Source organism: Myxocyprinus asiaticus, chromosome 7 (genome assembly GCF_019703515.2).
Source record: "Myxocyprinus asiaticus isolate MX2 ecotype Aquarium Trade chromosome 7, UBuf_Myxa_2, whole genome shotgun sequence".
Taxonomy (NCBI): Eukaryota; Metazoa; Chordata; class Actinopteri; order Cypriniformes; family Catostomidae; genus Myxocyprinus; species Myxocyprinus asiaticus.
In genome coordinates this window covers 26,450,694-26,470,287 of record NC_059350.1, presented here as the reverse complement: position 1 = coordinate 26,470,287, position 19,594 = coordinate 26,450,694, and the positions used below count along the sequence as shown (strand labels likewise).

Below are 19,594 nucleotides of genomic sequence, written 5' to 3'. Positions count from 1 at the left end.
AACCGAAGAAGAACCTCCAAATTAAATTGCACTTGACCCAGCCCATTGGAAAATAGTTAAAGCATTGAAAATGCCAATTTCCACCATCAGGGCAATAATTAAGAAGCTCCAGTCAACTGGAGATGTTACGAATTGGCCTGGAAAAGGACGTGTGTTTATATTGTCTCCATGAATGGTGAGGTGGATGGTTCAAGTGGCCAAAAATTCTCCAAGGCTGATGGAGAATTGCAGAAATTAGTTGTGTCTTGGGGTCAGAAAATCTGGAACTTCAAATGGGACTAGGTTCTATGGTCAGATGAAACAAAAATAGAGCTTTTTGGCAGCAAACACCAGAGATGGATTTGGTGCATACAGAGAGGTAGCCATATGGAAATGTACCCCACGCCCACGGTTAAATATGGTGGTGGATCTTTAATGTTGTGGGGCTGTTTTTATGCCAGAGATCCTGGACATCTTGTTCGGATACATGGAATACCAACAGATAAAAAATAAAAACCTGACTGCCTCTGCCAGAAAGCTTAAAATGGGCCATGGTTGGAACTTCCAGCAGGACAATGATCAAAACAAACATCAAAATCAACACAAAAATGGTTCACTGACCACAAAATCAAGATTATGCCATGGCCATCCCAGTTCCCTGACCTAAACCCCATAGAAAATCTGTGGGGTGAACTGTAGAGGAAAGTCCACCAGCGTGGACATCGGAATTTGAAGGATCTGGACAGATTCTGTATGGAGGAATGGTCTCAGATCCCTTGCCATGTGTTCTCCAACTTCCTTAGTCATTATAAGAGAAGACTCAGAGCTGTTATCTTGGCAAAGGGAGGTTGCACAAAGCATTGAATAAAAGGGTGCCAATAATTGTGCCACATATATTTGACAAATACATTTGTTTTTTGATCAAACTTGTGTTGTGCTTGCAATTGTTTGATATCCATAAGAGGATAGTGTAGTGGTGGGGGCGTGGTTGAGCGCCAGCTTGTGAATGGAGAGCGAGATCAGGAGATGAGAATGGTAAGGATCATCACCTGGCAATGATTGTCTCTAACAGCTGTTTGTTATTCCAGTGAGAGTGGAGATGGGCTTTAAGAGCGAGCCGGATGCCAGTGAGGGGGAGAGAGAGTTACAAGATACAAGCCGAAGAGACTGTACTGTACCGTGTCCACTGAAAAGCATGTTTTTGAGTGTGTCCACTAAAAATCGTGAATTTTGAGTTTAAAATAAACATACCATTTGAGTTGGATTCACCGTCTCCCACTTCCTCCTTTCCCCTAACTGTGAACATTGTTACAGATAGATTTTGTTAATATATTGACTGAAAGATCAAAAGGATAAGCAATAAAGACATATTTTTCACAGCCTTCTTTGCTCATATTTACCAAGGATGTCAATATTAGTGGAGGGCACTGCATGTATATACATGATTTGATTTATACATTATACATTATACATTTATTATTACATACTGTATGATTTGCCATTCATAAATAAAATTAAATGTTTGTCTTTGTGCACACAAACACACACAACACACACATACACACACACAGAGAGCGAAGTAAACTCCGCAACAGACATAGACACACACACACACACACATACACTACCGTTCAAAGGTTTGGGGTCACTTGCCTGAAATGTTTCTCATGATCTTAAAAATCTTTTGATCTGAAGGCGTATGCTTAAATGTTTGAAATTAGTTTTGTAGACAAAAATATAATTGTGCCAAAATATTAATTTATTTAATTACAAAACTAAAATTTTATAAAAAAATTTAAAAACGTTTTTGAAATGTATGACTAGGACCGAATAATTAAGAAAAGCAGCCACTAAGTGCTCAGCATATAGATGGGAACTCCTTCAATACTGTTTAAAAAGCATCCCAGGGTGATACCTCAAGAAGTTGTTTGAGAAAATGGCAAGAGTACATTTCTGCAAAATCTAGGCAAAGGGTGGCCACTTTGAAGATGCTAAAATATAACACAGTTTTGATCTATTTTGGAATTTTTTAATCACAACATAATTAACCTATATTTCCATTTACTATTATTCTAAAATGTGAAAAAAGTAAAAAAAAAAAAATTATGAGTAAGTGACTCTAAACTTTTGAACAGTAGTGTACATACACACACATTTTATCTCCCTTATTTAAAGCTATGGTGGCCATGTGTGATTTAGCCAATATAATGCATTTTAACAACCTGTTTCTTATCACTTAAAGGAATAGTTCATCCAAAAATGAAAATTCTCTCATCATTTACTCTCATCATTTGCCATCCCGGATGTGTATAACTTTTATTCTTCAGCAGAACACAAATGAAGAATTTCTCAGCTCTGTTGGCCAATACAATGCAAGTGAATGAGTGCCCAAATTTTGAAGCTCCAAAAATCACATATGTCAGCATAAAAGTAATCCATATGACTCCAGTTGTTAAATCTATGTCTTCAGAAGCACTTTCACCATTGCACAGTATATATCATGATGGCGCTGTGGATGGCTGCCTCAGTGTGGAGCTCCTCAGTTCTTTTGTTGTTTTTGTTTGTTTGTCCTGTGTTTAGTAATCATTTTCCAGTCAGTTTTACCAGAGACGAACTACTGAACATTCAACAGCATATACCAGACAATCTTTTCCCAGTTTTCGAATATTCAGACGTTTTGCTGGACATTTTAGTTGGAGGCGCAGCTCTGCTGTTCAAGAGATGCAGGCGAGGGAGATGCGCTGGTCAAACTCCGTCGGCGTGGATTTCGAACAGCGCTGCCGAGTATTCACTTAGCGAATCTCCGCTCTCTTCCTAACAAAACGGACGAACTACATGTCCTCACCCACACAAACAAGGACTTTTCAACTCCCTTGTGCTTCACAGAAACCTGACTGAGTGAAGCCATTCCGTACAGCGCGTTACATCTGCCGGGCTTCCAGCTGTTCAGAGCGGATCGCATTGTGGCGTTAACGGTGAAAACGAGAGGCGGTGGAACATGCTTTTACATCAGTGAAAGTTGGTGTGCAGATGTAACAACGTTAAAGAGGATGTGCTGTCCTAATTTGGAAGCACTCTTTATTAACTGTAAGCCTTGCTACTCACCGCAGGAGTTTTCCTCGTTTATTCTGGTGAGTGTGTATATCGCGCCAAACGCGTGTTTGAATTCCCTACGCTGCAACAGCTGGCTGATCAAATCACAGACACGGAACAACAATACCCAGACTCAGTTATTTTTATTTTTGGGGATTTTAACAAAGCAAATCTCACACGTGAACTGCCCAAATACAAACAGCACATTACATGCCCCACCAGAGACAGAAATATATTGGATCATTGTTACACAACAATAAAGGATGCATATCGCTCTGTCCCTAGAGCAGCTTTGGGACTCTCTGATCACTGTCTGGTTCATCTTCTTCCAACCTACAGGCAGAAATTAAAATCAACCAAGCCAGTAGTAAGGACTGTAAAGAGATGGACTAATGAAGCAGAGCGGGAACTACAAGCCTGCTTCAATTGCATGGATTGGAGTGTTTTTGAGGCTGCAGCCACAGACCTGGATACTATTACATCATATATCAGTTTCTGTGAGGATATGTGCATTCCTACTAGGACTTATTTAAAGTTCAACAATGACAAACCGTGGCTTACAGCAGAGCTCAGGCAGCTTCGTCAGGCCAAAGAGGATGCTTACAGGGGTGGGGATAAAGTCTTGTACAATCAGGCCAGGAACACACTGAACAAGGAAATCAGAGTGGCTAAAAGAAGATACTCTGAGAAGCTGAAAAACAAAGTTTTCAGCTAACGACCCTGCATCAGTGTGGAGTGGCATGAAACAACTCTCAGATTACAGGACTCCTACCCCCAACCCTGTAGGGAACCAACAACTGGCTGATGACCTGAATATGTTCTACTGCAGATTTGAAAGGCCCAATCTCACACCCCACACCCACTCTGAACTTCACTTCACACAAACACCAACACCTTCCTCCAACCCCTCTCCTCCCCCCTCCTGCTACTCAACCTGCACTTAAGATCTGTGAAGATGATGTGAGCCGCGTCTTTCAGAAACAAAAGACGAGGAAAGCTTCAGGACCAGATGGCATCTCACCAGCGTGTCTTCGATCCTGTGCTAACCAGCTGGCCCCCATCTTCACACAGATCTTCAATAGACCACTGGAGCAGTGTGAAGTCCCATGCTGCTTCAAACGCTCAATCATTATTCCTGTCCCAAAGAAACCAGAAATCACTTAATGACTACAGACCTGTCGCCCTGACGTCTGTGGTCATGAAATCATTTGAGAGACTGGTGTTGGCCCACCCGAAGAACATCACTGGACCCTTTCTAGATCCCCTTCAATTTGCTTATCAAGCAAACAGGTCTGTGGATGATGCAGTCAACATGGAATTGCATCATATCCTGCAACATCTGGACAGACCAGGGACATATGCAAGAATCCTTTTTGTGGACTTCAGTTCGGCTTTCAACTCCATCATCCCAGCTATACTCCAGAATAAATTACACCAACTCTCTGTTCCCATGTCTATCTGTCAGTGGATTACCAGCTTTCTGACAGACAGGCAGCAGATTGTGAGACAGGGGAAACTCACTTCTAGAACCTGTACAATCAGCTCTGGTGCCCCCCAGGGATGTGTGCTCTCCCCACTACTCTTCTCCCTCTACACCAAAGACTGCATCGCCAAGCACCCCTCTGTCAAGCTCCTCAAGTTTGCAGACGACACCACTGTCATCGGCTTCATCCGAGATGACGATGAGTCTGCATACAGAAGGGAGGTTGAACAGCTGGCTGTCTGGTGCAGTCAAAACAACATTGAGCTGAACATGCTCAGAACAGTGGAGATTATTGTGGACTTTAGGAGGAACAAACCCAACACTGACTCCCCCCCCTCACCATTCTAAACAGCACTGTGGCAGCAGTGGAGTCATTCAGGTTCCTGGGCACTATCTTCTCACAGGAATTGAAGTGGGAAATTCAACCAGCCACAGGCGCTGCTGATACAGTTTTACTCAGCAGTCATTGAGTCTGTCCTCTGCACTTCAATCACTGTCTGGTTTGGTTCAGCTTCGAAATCAGACATCAGAAGACTACAAAGGACAGTTCGGACTGCTGAGAGGATTATTGGTTGCCCCCTGCCCCCCTTCAGGAACTGTACACTTCCAGAGTGAGGAAAAAGGCTGGAAAAATCACGCTGGATCCCACTCACTCTGCCCACTACTTTTTTTGAACTATTGCCTTCTGGCCGACGCTTCAGAGCTCTAAGCACCAGAACCATCAGGCACAGGAACAGTTTTTTCCCTCAGGCTATCCATCTTATGAACAGTTAAATTGCCCCACTGAGCAATAACTATGTGCAATACACAGTTTAGTCTTTTTTATATTTATCCAACACATCCAACCTCTTCTGCCATTTCATTCCTCTGAAAAAAAAAAAAAAAAAAAAAACATTTGCACTGTCCATAACAGATAACAGATTGTATTCGATTTGCACTACCTATGTGTATGTGTGTATGTATGTATGTGTGTGTCTTTACGTATGTGTATAATTATTTTTTATTTTTTATTATTATCTATGTCTTGCTGCTGTTTTTGTATTGTTTTTGAATTGTTGTACACTGGAAGCTCCTGTCACCAAGACAAATTCTTGTATGTGTAAGCGTACTTGGCAATAAAGCTGATTCTGATTCTGATTCTGATTTGATAGGTGTGGGTGAGAAACAGATCAATATTTTAGTAAATTTTGACTATAAATTCTCCTCCCTGCTCAGTCAATCTCCACTTTACCTTTCACTTTCACATTCTTCTTCTTGTGGTTTTGGTGATTCATATTCTTCATGCATATGGTCCCTACTGGGCATGGAGAAGATTTTCTAGTAAAAATTGACTTAAATATTGATCTGTTTCTCACCCACACCTATCATATCACTTCTGAAGATAACCACTGGAGTCTTATGGATTACTTTTGTGCTGCCTTTCGTGCTTTCTGGAGCATGAAAATTTTGGCACCCATTCACTTGCATCTAATGGACCTACAGAGGTGACATATTCTTCGAAAATATGTAATTTGTGTTCCGCAGAAGAAAGAATGGCATGATGGGATGGCATGATGGTGAGTAAATGATGAGAGAATTTAAATTTTTGGGTGAACTATCCTTTAATTGTGTTTTGAATATTAGTGCAAACTAATATTCATCTTTGTCCTTTAATTGACAAATTGACAACCCATAATTGTTGCATTTTACTTTGGATGTGTATTGTGTCTCAATTCAATCTTTTTTCTATATGTTATTCAATCAGTTCTTTTTAATTATTATTACATGATATTTATAGATATTTACACTTATAGATTTATCATAAAATATAGAGTAAAGACAATATAAGTACATTATCATATTTACACAGTTTATGTCCAAATCCACAATATCTATGTCCAAATAAGATCAGAAAGGATGTTACAATGTTTTAAATTATACATATCATAATACACTCACAAGAAGTACAACATATTTCTGTAGCTATATTTCAGAAGTGAATAAGTCGAGGATAATTCCTTGTACAGAACCACCTCTAGAGCAGATAAACTTTGACATACTGCATCATTATCAGTCTTTTAGTGCTCATTTACATCTGCCACATAAGCTGACAGCAGAGGTATGTTGGAAAATATGTACAGGTGATCTTCATCTGAACGAGGTGAGAAGGTGTGACAATTCATGGAGCTGTTCCTGTTTAACCGACCGGCCAAACATCAGCAGCGGCACTTTCATTAAAACAGCCGAATGCTCCACATCCAGCCTGACAGATAACAGATGAATGTCCAAATAATTATTTGTTATTTGTTGCCTAATTATCTAAAGCATGTCATCCATTAGAAATAAGAACTTGTCACTTTTACCATTTCTAGTTCTATGTTTTGCTGTTATTTATTTACATTTATTTACATTTCAATTCGAGATTCCATTTGTAATGTTGCCTTTGGTCCTAATCAAGCTCTGCTTGAGTGTATGAATGGTTGTCTTGGTAACAGGATCCATATCCTCTGATGGAGCAGTTTGAAATAAATGGCCACAGTTGTTATCAGTCAACTAGCAAAATAATTGGAAAACTGCTACAAAAATCAGCTCAACTTTGTGAGTAGCTTTTGAGCAATGTTACTGACACCTAGAGAAATAACAGCACCTGCTCACTGGAGAGGTTGTGTGTCTGGGTGAGAAATAGCGCTTTCTGTTTATCCCCAAGACCTTTGTTTGATTTAGGTCTGCCACAGACCCAGGTGGTCCTTCCGAGGCAAGGGAAGCAACTGATCGATGAAAAGAAAAATGAAGGAAAGGAGTGATAATAAAGAGAGAGAAACAGACAGAAATGGGGGGATGGAGAAATAGGACATGTACCCACTGAAGTATTTGCTCACAGGCTGGGGGCATGTAAACAAATTATGAAGCTGCGAATTCTGCTTTTTAAGTCTGAGCCCCAAAAGTTCTATCTATGTAAGGAGGAGAGGAGTATGAGAGAGAAGAAATAGAAAAAAATCCTAAAAGCAATAACAATATCCTGATTTCACATAAAAAACTAAATAAAAAAAAAAAACTAAAAGAGCAGCAAGACACTTTGAGGTATAACAGTGATTAGTAAACATATTGAAAACTGGCCATACTACAACCAGGCCATACAAGCATTTCACAAATCCAGTGGATATCAAGATAAACCAAGTATAAGCACACAGATGTCTCATTTATGTTCAGTCCTTTAAACCCTTAATTTCACTTTCATGTTCAGCATGAACTGTTGAATAAATTAATTTCATCACAAACAAGGGCTTAACTCTTTCAGATAGTGAGAGAAACTTCGCTGGGACCAGACAAGAAGCCGAATTCTGTATCCCAAGTGTCTCATCAGCTTCAGCAATGAGGAAGAAAGCAAGTAGAGCAATTACAATGTCAAGCAGACTGATGCTTTTTGGCTAGTGTTTTTGCAAGTGTGTGAGGTTGGACATCAGTGCCTCCTGGGTAGCCACACTAAATATTCCTTTACAGCTGATTACTTTCCTTTTGTTTCATTATTATCCAGTGCCAGTGCTTCTAGGTGGAGTCTTTAAAAAAAAATCCAGTCGGACATGCAGCTCTGGAGTGAAGAACATTGCATTACATTGTGTGGGTTGGAGATTTCCGAGAGACCCCTTCTGTTAGTGAGTGAATTGGCTTGCCCACTTGATACATCTTCATGTAGGATAATTTGTATGAGATGTGCATCAGAAGAGAAGGAGCACAGATTAAACATTGTCTCCTAAAAGGCCATCTGATCCAGTTATTATCAGAATACACAGAAGCTGGACTCTCAGTGGTGTCATTTAAACAAAGCTCAAAAGAAATATGCCATTATAGAGCTTGAACACAACAAAAAACAAAATACATCACAACACAGTGACAGTATAATAGAGCAACTGCACCATTTTCTAGTCAAAACACAACTAACTACAAAATTGGTCTTTTGTTTGTAGATCATGCAACATACAGTATTTGGTTTCATAACATAAAGGATACAGGAATATTTCTATGGTATTTCTCTATTAGCACTTCCCATGTTGAGAGTTTCCTCTGAAAAAACTTCAAAAGATTTTACATGGAATAAAAATAAAGCTAAATCTTTATACCTCTCTATTACAATGCCTTAAATTGAAGACACAATGAAAGACAGTTCACCACTAACACAATGACTTTGAGCAGAGAGAACAGACAGATGAAACAGTCTTTTCCAAATAATGAAAAATGACCAATGACACTCACTGAACAAAGCATGTTGACAGCATGAAAAAAAACAATACATGTCCCAAACAATCCCAAACAGTACATCTCACAAGCACACAGCCAACTGGTCAAACTGAAGACACCCGCAATGCTATACTAACACGGTCCTACCGTGCTAACGGTGGTATAACTGAACTTTGATATGGATGCTCCCGTAACCCCAGTGATCTCCTCATCACCATCCCTCCTCTTCCTCCGATTGCGGCATGGCAATCTGCAGCAGCCAAAGGTGGCCAAGAGAGCTTTTCGAAAGCGTGTGTTCATGAAGCAGTAGATGAGGGGGTTGACGCAGGCAGAGGTGTAGGACAGCAGCTGTATGAAGGAGATGGGAGCTCCAGAAAGTGCGCGCTGCGCTGACTTTTGGTCGAAAGCCTTCCAGGTGTTGGCAGAGTATAGTGGCATCCAGCATACAAAGAACATGCCCACTATGATGATCAGCATTCGAATCACTCTTTTCTTGGCAATAAGCTTGGCCTCAGAGCTGTTGCTCCGTGGACGGTCGGACTTGATGTTGCCTGAGGTGGTCAGTGCAGAGAGCTCCATGGCGGGAGGCTTCTTTGGGACCTGGATGTAACAGCCATCGCTTTCATCATGGCCTGAAGACAACATGCCATTCAAGCTGTTCTTCATGCCTGTAAACAAGACAGGATAAAGATGTGGCAAAGGACAGATGTTAAATCAATCTGTTCTGTTTTTATGAAAGATTATTGCTTTATTATACAACAGTTAGTTCCAGTCCTCAAATCTGATTGAACAAGCAGCTTTCCAAGAGTTCTGATATACAGTCCAACAGCACTATCTGGGATGCTTCACTGTTTGTACCACTCAGCTTCTCCATGTCCATGGCTTTCCAAATAGTGTTGGCGATTCTGATTTATAACTAATTTTGATTTAATTCACTGATTTGTTCTGTTTGAATATTTCTTAAGATCAGTGTTGGGTAACGTTACTTTTAAAAGTAACTCGTTAGAATATTGTGTTACTCAGTAACTAAATTAAATGTAAACTTTTATGGAAAGTAGAGTGTTGCATTACTTTTGCATTATTTTTTAGTTACTTTTTTCTCACCGCCACTCTCTCTTCTGCTATGTTTTGCATTCCATACAAATTAGCCCTGCATTGCATACAAGAGACATTACAGGTCATGCTAGCTACTGTACAACACATGTCAAAACAACAAAATAAAAAACAGGTATTTATAAAGTCTACAATCAGTAGGTCTTCAAGTCATATTTATAATAAAGTTTCAATAACAGGATATGCATGATTTGTTTTTCCATCGACATGGCAGCCAACATGAATAATGAAGAATAACTACTGTCTTACCTAATGCAACAAAGCTCAACATCTGAACCTGCATCATATGTCATCATATGTGGTGCCCATTGACAATGCTAGAGTCAACTTGAGATGTTTTTCAGAAGTCAGGATAAAATTCAGTGGGGAATGCCAACCTAAGATGTTCAAGGTCAACTTGAATGGAATCGTTTTTAATGCTACCAAAAATGTCAACAGTATGTTTCATAAATCACATTACTTGTTTGTTATAAAACAAAAATGTTGAATATTTTAAGAAATTAAGACATATTGTCTGCATACACAAACCATGTAGAACGTTGCTTGCAGCTGCTGATCCAGAGTCAGCTTTTCTCATCCCATTCTCCTAGTTACGGGGAGCTCTAACAAGGGACAGTTTGTCTGCATAAGTCAGTGAGTCAGTGAGTATTTCAACCTGTATATCATGCCTGGCAAGTGGAAGGCTAGGCTTATAATCCCTCTGCCTAAACGCATTTATTGATTTGTTAATACAGCGTCTATTTACACATGAATCAATCGTGTTTCACTCAAATGTTAAATGCTTTAACACGGAGCAGTTCAGATGTAAACTGATCCTAGAGCAGTGGTTACAGGCGGCATTAAAACAAAGCAATTCAGATGCACAAACAGTCAGCGATCATTCCACATTTATGTCACTGTATAATCATGTGCCTGTGCCATATTATACCATGAAAATGTTTACACACTTTTTTAATGCAGCGTACATGAATAAATACCGAGAATCAAAGATACATTTCGAGATTAATTTACCTGACTATATTACGTTTTTGACAAAATATTGCCTTATTCTTGCTGTGATTGTCATGACAATGGAAATGTTTATGACAGCTGCTCATGTAAGCTCTGGTGCACAACAAATCAATCGCTGCAAATGATGAGTACAACTGGATTCCTTTGAAGCGTTCAGATTTGCATTCCTTTACCATTAATATTTTGCAGTTTTTTAAACATAAATCTCAGGGTGGGCTAAAAGAAGACTTGTTGTGCTCTGTCCATCACTGATAAGCATGGCTCATACTCTCTAGAACTACAATGCCCATCATGCACTACGTCTCCTCCCTGAAGTTTGTACACTTTTACCCCTGATTTACTGCAATATGGGGAAAGGAGATGTGAACAAAAGCAGCGTGTTACTTATTTAAAAAGTAACTCAGATATTATGGTCTAAAATAAATATATAAAAATATAGCGTTACTTTACTCGTTACTCGAAAAAGTAATCTGATTACGTAACACGCGTTACTTGTAACATGTTATCCCCAACACTGCTTAAGATTGCATATTTACTCCAGTAGGTGGCAACAATTGAGCGGCATTTATTTTTTAATTGAGTCACACATTGAGTCATTAACCACCAAAATAATGGAACTGAACAAAAACAATTTGTTAACTTAAAAGATTTGTTAAGAATCACTGATTTGTTTATGAATGAAAAACTACTATTCAAAACAGAGTATTGAGAGCAGTGCAGAGATCACAGTAGTAGAACAAATGGATAAACTAACTGGCTAAGTTATTTCATATTACTTACTTGTTTGTTGAATTGTTGTATAAAAGCAATATCACACTTGCAAGCGTGCTGTTGTTCGGCCTTGTGCCTATGGCCGAATCACAGCCATGCTAATATATGGAACAACAGCACTCTTGGTCATGTTATATTGCTTAAATATCTGTTCAGTACAATGCAGACATAATGTGGGTTTAACGGGGACAACAATATTTCTCATTAACGTAGGAAGTACCAAGAAACAAAGACAATGTCCAACAGAGGACACACTCCTCTTTCCAGATTGTCGTTGTACATAGGTATCTTGTTTTGAAGTGACTTCCTTGGTTCAGTAAAAGTAAATAATAACTCTCTATATGCACCTGATAAAAGTAGTGCAAATATGCTTAAAGCAACATGTATGACCAGTAGCCTATTTAAATATATGCTTAGACTGTGTTCTACAAATCCCTACTCTGAGTTCTCCTTAACTGCAAAATATTAACCTCACTATTTACTCTCATTCGCTTTCTCCAGCCTCATTTCTTGATCCCAGAAATGGTACAAGACATGAACAAATTGTGCTTTTTAAGAGACACTTCAAATAAAAAGTACTTGTGGAGGTCTTCATCTGCAATGCCCTCAAACGTACCCCTTTCCACCTCATTGAACTTGTCTAAGGCTTCCGCCTGAGAGAGCTTACATACAGCACATCAGTTCACAAACTTTAACATCCAGGGAGGTGCTTAGCATGACCTCAGTGCATTCAGTCCTCACCAAGGGAGACTTTGGTCAAGGCAGAGAGAAGTCAAAAGCATTGTCTGTGGAGCCTTTGAGAATCCCAAACCAAGCCACCTCAAACAGCAGTTTCCTCATGCAAAAAATGCACACGTTTCCAGGAAAAAAAGGTCTCAAATGATAGCATAACAAAACTCTTTGCTGACTGTTTGGCACACAGGATGCTCTGAAACAAATTATAAGAGGAGACTGGGGTAATTTATTTGTTTTGTTTTCTGTGATCTTAAGATAGGTTGCCTGTTTAAAGGTATTCAAACTGATAAATAAGTGAGAAAGTATAGGCCATGCTGTTTTTATTTTCACCAATTAAACAGATCAAGGAAATAACTCAACCTGGCTCAACTTACCCCAGGTCCAGGGTAAGTTGTGCCACAAGATAAACCTTTTTTCTTTTCAGATAGCATATCTATTGAATCGTTTAAGTTAGTTTACTTTTAAGTAAGAGCTGCTGATTGCCAAAGAGGCACAAGACCTAAAAGTTTCAATTGGTATGAATATTGCAATGAAAATCATGTTAGACTTAACAAAATAAAAAAATAAGGTAAAAATTGAATTACTCCTCTCTCCACAATGGTTCACTTCGGTACAAAAACAGTGAAATGTGTTGTCTATAAATAATGACATATAATGACATAATCAAGGTGAAGAAGATTACATGTCAAAGTAGCTTATATTTGAGTATCACTGGCTCACTACATCGCTGGTAACTCAAGTCACACAGGTGATGTCCACAGATAACATTGAAAAGGGATTCAAACACTAGCAGAAAAAATATTTATTTCAAAGCAGTCTGCTGCCTAAACCAGTGCAGTCTTTTAGAAGTTTTCCAGATGACTTATCAAGGTGAACAGACATGCTGAAGACTACTTATGGCTTTGAGAGCCTATTGAAATTGTAATATGAGGGCTTGAAAAAAAAAAAATTTATTCATACCACTTGAGTCTTTCTTCTGCTCCATTTCAAACTGAATTCCTCGGTAAAGTTCTCTTGAGATGAGACCGTAGGCAATAATCATCACCAGGCCTGGGACGAAGAACAGAATGAAGAGCAGCAAGACGTACCTAACAAAAAGAAAGAGAGTGAAATATCTATAAACTAAAAAATTAGGGGGTAGTTAATCAATACAGATAAGACATAAGAAATAAGAAAAAAATATATGTGCCAAAGAACTATATACTAGTAATGGCATAGAATGTGTAAGTGTGTTTGGCTGAGGAAATCTTAGCCTTTCCATGGCCACAGGCATGATGTTTCTGAAAAGAGATATCAACAAGGAATCCTGATTGCGGTTTCAGGATAACGCTGCCCATAACTGCTGATGTAGAATCAGTTCCCTATCTGTCACTCACTCGACGTTGTGTCGATGAAGTGACACTAGGGGTCACTCTTGGGATCCCGAATCACCTTTGGTCTTTGATAAAAGGCCAATGAAAATTGGCCAGTGGTATTTGCATACCACTCCCCCAAACATACGGGTATAAAAGGAGCTGGTAAACAACCACTAATTCAGATTTTCTCTTCGGAGCCAAACGGTCGATGCTCACTGAGCTGAATTCCAATGGCTGTTCATTCACCTCTGCTGGATCTGATGGCACATTTCAGCGGCTTCTCCCGCCTCTGCAATGGTGCACTGCAGAGAACGCCCCTGGGCACTTCGGCAGAAATAAAAGAGTATATTCTAAAAAAGAGTATATTTCTCTAAAAGAGCGGCACACACGGAACGTCTTTTTAAAGACGCGTCTTTTTAAAGATGCCTTTCCGTTTGTGTGTTATTACTGGTTGCGGCCATTATCTCTTGCCTTCTGATGGTCACGATCGCTGTCTTTCGTGTCTGGGCGCTGCCCACATGGAGACAGCGTTCGTGGATGGGTCATGTACTCATTGCGAGAACATGTCCATGGCAACGATGCGGTCACGGCTTGCCTTCGTAAGAAAGCAAGCCACCCCAGCAGCTCCCCACCTCGGTCCTTCTACCTACGGGTATGAGGCCAGCGCGGCTAGCACTGGGGGTGATTTGGGGACCCCAATAGGACCACCTCCGCCGGGTATCCCCCCAAGGACCTCCCATTCCCCAGCACGCTCGTCTGCCCTGATCGGACTTCCAGATGAGTCCGCCGGCTCGTCTCATGGCGAGTTTGACCTCTTGTTCAGAGCCCGCGAAGGCGATGAGCTCTAGAGCGCAGCATCGGAGAGCGGGCTCGTCCAGTTGGACAAGGAAGCCTCAGCTGGGCCCCCCCCCTCGGGTACGGTTGCCCAGTCACAGGCTGACGTGGAGATGACGGATATGCTTTCCAGGGCAGCCACGAGCGTCGGGCTAGAGTGGAACCCTCCGCTCACCCTTGAACCCTCGTGGCTCGATGATTGGTTCCTGGGCTCGCGGTGCCGCTCACAGCCACGCCCCGCCCCAGTTCCTTTCTTTCCGGAAGTGCACGAGGAGCTGACAAGGCCATGGGAGGCACCTTTTACTGCCCGGTCCCGATCTTTCAGCTCCCCCGCCCTACCTACCTTTGATGGAGGGGTGGCCAAGGGGTATTCGGCAATCCCCCTGGTGGATAAGGCGCTCGCGATGCACCTATGTCCGCAGAGCTTCGCCACCTGGTGCGGGTGCCCAAAGCTCCCATCCAAGGCCTGTAGGTTTACGTCGTCCCTGACGGCCAAAGCCTACAGTGCCGCTGGACAAGCCGCCTCCGCCCTGCACACCATGGCTGCAAGTCCACCAAGCCAAGGCGCTAAAGGAACTGCACGAGGGCAGTTCCACCCCAGGACTGATGCAGGAGCTGCACTTGGTGACCGACCTCGCTCTCCGGGTGACAAAGGTCACGGCGCGGTCTCTCAGGCTGGCGATGTCCACCTTGGTGGTCCAGAAGCGCCACCTTTGGCTCAACCTGGTCGAGATGGGAGAGACCGACAAGGCACGGTTCCTTGGCACCCCCATTTTCCAGGTTGGCCTGTTCGGTGACACCGTCAAGGACTTTGCCCAGCAGTTCTCGGCGGTGAAGCAGCAGACGGAGGCTATCCGGCACATCCTGCCCCGGCGCGGCTCAAGATCCCGCACCCCGCCTGCTTGTCGCCAAGGGCGTCCCCCTGCGGTGACTGCACCAGCTCCGGTGTAGAGCCCACCGCAGGAAGCAGACGCCACCCGTCTCATGGCCGGCCGCCAAGAACCCGCGAAAGGCTTCGAAGCACCCCTGAGACGGGCGACACAGGGATGATGAAACCCGCTGCTCTGGAGATGGTAAACAGACCACTCCATCCCCCGGTGGATGGCCGGGAGGAGAATCTTTTGTTGCCTTTTCATTTAATTTCGCCGCATGCCCAAGTGGCTGCAGTACCCAAGAGTTCAGCAAAAGAACGGTTTCCTTGTTCCCTGGGTCACATACCCAGTGCACACAGCTGTCACCACGACCACCGTCCACCATTCCATTTTGGCAGGCTTGGTGCTCCAGCGGCGGTCTCCCCGCCCCTGCACGCCCAGCTGTGGCACAAATCCACCCCCGATGTGACAGTCTCCACGGGTCACGAGGACAGGCCTCTTCCTCCCCCATCCCAGGCTGTTCCGGGGGATGGTCATAAGGAGCCAGGTAAGTGCTTCGATGTCCTTGAACTCAGAAAGGCCACGACATGGCGTGGCACCTCAGGCTCCGCCCCGCCGCGAGGCCCCACCCACCGGTACATCCGACAAGACTGTCCCCTTGGTCCCCCTCGCCCGGAGCTTGGACGCATGGCTTGCGCTTTCCAACCCGTCGCGATGGCTTGTCTGGACCGTCCAACTCGTCTACATGATTCAGTTCGCCAGGCGTCCGCCCAGGTTCAGCGGCGTTCACTTCACCTCGATGAAGGGCAAGAACGCCGCTACCTTGCGCGCGGAGATTGCTGCCCTCCTACAGAAGGGTGCGATAGAGCCTGTCCCTTTGGCCGAGATGAAGAAGGGGTTTTACAGCCCCTACTTCATTGTACCGAAGAAAGGCGGTGGGTTGCGGCCAATCTTGGACCTGCGAGTACTGAACCGGACTTTACACAGACTCCTGTTCAAGATGCTAACGCAAAAACACATTCTAGCGAGCGTCCGGTATCAAGATTGGTTCACGGCTGTAGACCTGAAGGACGCGTACTTCCACGTCTCGATTCTACCTCGACACAGACCCTTCCTCGGCCTGTCCTTGTCCCCTCGCATCTTCACAAAGGTCGCAGAGGCAGCCCTTGCCCCGTTAAGGGAAGTGGGCATTCGCATCCTCAACTATCTTGACGATTGGCTAATCCTAGCTCACTCTCGGGATGTGTTGTGTGCACACAGGGACAACTGGGGAAAGAGCAAGCTCCTCCCAGTTCAGAGCATCTCTTTTCTCGGCATGAAGTTGGACTCAGTCTCGATGACGGTGCGCCTCACAAACGAGTGTGCACAGTCGGTGCTGACCTGTTTGAAGGTGTTCAGACAGAAGACAGAGGTTCCACTGAAACTGTTTCAGGGGCTCCTGGGGCATATGGCATCCTCAGCGGTGGCCACTCCGTTCGGATTGATGCATATGAGACCGCTTCAGCACTGGCTCCAGACTTGAGTCCCGAGATGGGCATGGCGCCGCGGGACACATCGCGTGGCCATCACGCCAGTTTGTCACCACCTCTTCAGCCCTTGGACCGACCTCACATTTCAATGGACAGGCATTCCCCTGGAGCAGGTCTCCAGGCCTGTCGTGGTTACGACAGACGCCTCCATAATGGGCTGGGGCGCTGTATGCAATGGGCACACAGTGGCTACGTTGGCACATCAACTGCCTCGAGTTGCTGGCAACTCTGCTTGCCTTGCGGAGGTTTCGGCCGTTGATCCAGAGCAAGCATGTGCTAGTTCGGACAGACAACACGGCAACGGTAGCATATATCAACCGTCAAGATGGTTTACACTCCCGTTGTATGTCACAACTCGCCTGCTGTCTCCTCCTCTTGAGTCAACAGCACCTCAAGTCGCTGCGAGCCACTCACATCCCGGGTGACCTCAACACTGCAGCGGATGCGCTGTCATGGCAGGTTACCCTCAGGGGAGAGTGGAGACTCCACCCTCAGGTGGTCCAGCTGATTTAGAGTCAATTCGGGCAGGCACAGGTAGACCTGTTCACTTCCCAAGAATCCTCTCACTGCTTGCTCTGGTATGCCCTGTCCGAGGCACCTCTCGGTATAGATGCGCTGGCACACAGCTGGCCCCCTGGACTACGCAAATAAGCATTTCCCCCAGTGAGCCTACTTGCACAGGCCCTGTGCAAGGTCAGGGAGGATGAGGAGCAGATCATCCTGGTAGCATCCTACTGGCCCACCCAGACGTGGTTCTCGGACCTCACACTCCTCGCGACAGCCCCCCCGGCCAATTTCCCCGAGGAAGGACCTTCTTTCTCAGGAACGGAGCACCATCTGGCACCCACGACCAAACCTCTGGAATCTCCATGTCTGGACCCTGGACGGGATGCGGAAGACTTAAGTGGCCTACCACCTGTGGTGGTAGACACGATCACTCAGGCTAGGGCCCCCTCTACGTGGCGCCTGTATGCCTTGAATTGGCGTCTGTTCGCTAAGTGGTGTTCTTCTCAACACGAAGACCCCAAGAGATGCGCAGTTAGATCAGTGCTTTCCTTCCTGCAGGAGAGGTTGGAAGGGCAGCTGTCCCCCACAACCTTGAAGGTGTATGTAGCCGCTATAGCGGCACACCACGATACAGTGGACGGTAAGTCCTTAGGGAAGCACGACCTGATCATCAGGTTCCTGAGAGGTGCCAGGAGGTTGAATCCCTTCAGACCGCACCTCATTCCCTCATGGGACCACTCTGTAGTTCTTCAGGGTCTACGGAGAGCCCCCTTTGAGCCCCTGCAGTCAGCTGAGCTTAAGGCACTCTCTATAAAGACTGCACTCTTGACTGCGCTCACTTCCATCAAGAGGGTAGGAGAACTGCAAGCGTTGTCTCTCAGCGAAACGTGCCTAGAGTTCGGTCCGGGCTACTTTCACGTGATCCTGAGACCCCGACCGGGCTATGTGCCCAAGGTTCCTACGACCCCTTTTAGGGATCAGGTGGTGAACCTGCAAGCGCTGCCCCAGGAGGAGGCAGACCCAGCCCTGACGTTGCTGTGTCCGGTGCGCCCTTTACGCATCTATTTGGATCGCACGCAGAGCTTTAGAGTCTCTGAGCAGCTCTTTGTCTGCTTTGGTGGACAGCGGAAAGGAAGTGCTGTCTCCATGCAGAGGATCACCCATTGGGTCATTGACGCCATAACAATGGCATATCATGCTCAGGACGTGCCTCCCCCAGCAGGGCTATGAGCCCATTCTACCAGGAGTGTGGTGGCCTCCTGGGCCTTGACCAGTGGCGCCTCTCTAACAGACATTTGCAGAGCAGCGGGCTGGGCAACACCCAACACCTTTGTGAGGTTCTACAATCTCCGGGTGGAACCGGTTTCATCCCGTGCAGTGGCAAGCACAAGCAGGTAAGTCCGGGACAGCTGGCCGGGTGTATTGCTTGCGCATAGCGCCTTTCACCTCCCCTGAGCTGAAGACGAGCGCTGTTGACTCCCAGTAGTGTTCACAAACTGTGCTCCCTGGATGACTTCCTCCGAGCCCTGTGGCAGACGAGTTTGCAGAGAAACTCGCTGCCGGCTCAGTACATGTGCTAACTAAGCCCTGTACTGGGGTAGGTGCTCCGCATGTGCTGGTTCCCCATAGGTAACCCCATGCGACATATATCTTCCGCTAATTCATTTCCCTGTTGGTAAACTGCGTCTTCCTTGGGCAGAGGCCCCTCTGCCCCAGTCACCATGTTTGTAGAAACTCCTCCCCCATAGGGTAGGACGTACCATGGGGACTTCTCCACATGACATACTTCCGGCAAAGCTCGGCAAGACCATGTGACGTATTTCCACTCAAAATACCCCCCCCCCCCCGGGTGGGGTGTGGTCTCTGTGGTGTCTTCCCCTTGGGAGTGACATCCCCCCAGTCGGGTGGCCCCAGTCGGTTAACAAATTTCACTCTTTTTTTGGGGAGAGAAAAAAAATAAGAGAGGATAAGAGGCCATGACTGGGCTAGCTCTATCTTTTGGGCAGTCGACTTGTCCCCGAAGGGCCATTCGATACTCATTACAGCATTGGGGGAGGTTACGTGTCGGCCTGGTGCGCTGGCTACGAGGCACACAGT

At 44.6% G+C, this 19,594-nt stretch overlaps 1 protein-coding gene across 1 annotated transcript in view; it reads right to left on the bottom strand.

Moving 5' to 3' along the window:
- Positions 1 to 6,103: 6,103 nt before the first annotated feature.
- The window catches only part of cckbra (cholecystokinin B receptor a), a 69,465-nt gene continuing 55,974 nt past the window's right edge, over positions 6,104 to 19,594 (bottom strand). The window contains exons 4-5 of the mRNA XM_051702528.1: positions 13,361 to 13,488; positions 6,104 to 9,438 (exon numbers count right to left, since the gene is read on the bottom strand). Of these exons, the coding sequence (XP_051558488.1) occupies positions 8,903 to 9,438; positions 13,361 to 13,488 (664 nt within the window). The 3' untranslated portion in view covers positions 6,104 to 8,902. The remainder of the gene's footprint in view (positions 9,439 to 13,360; positions 13,489 to 19,594) is intronic.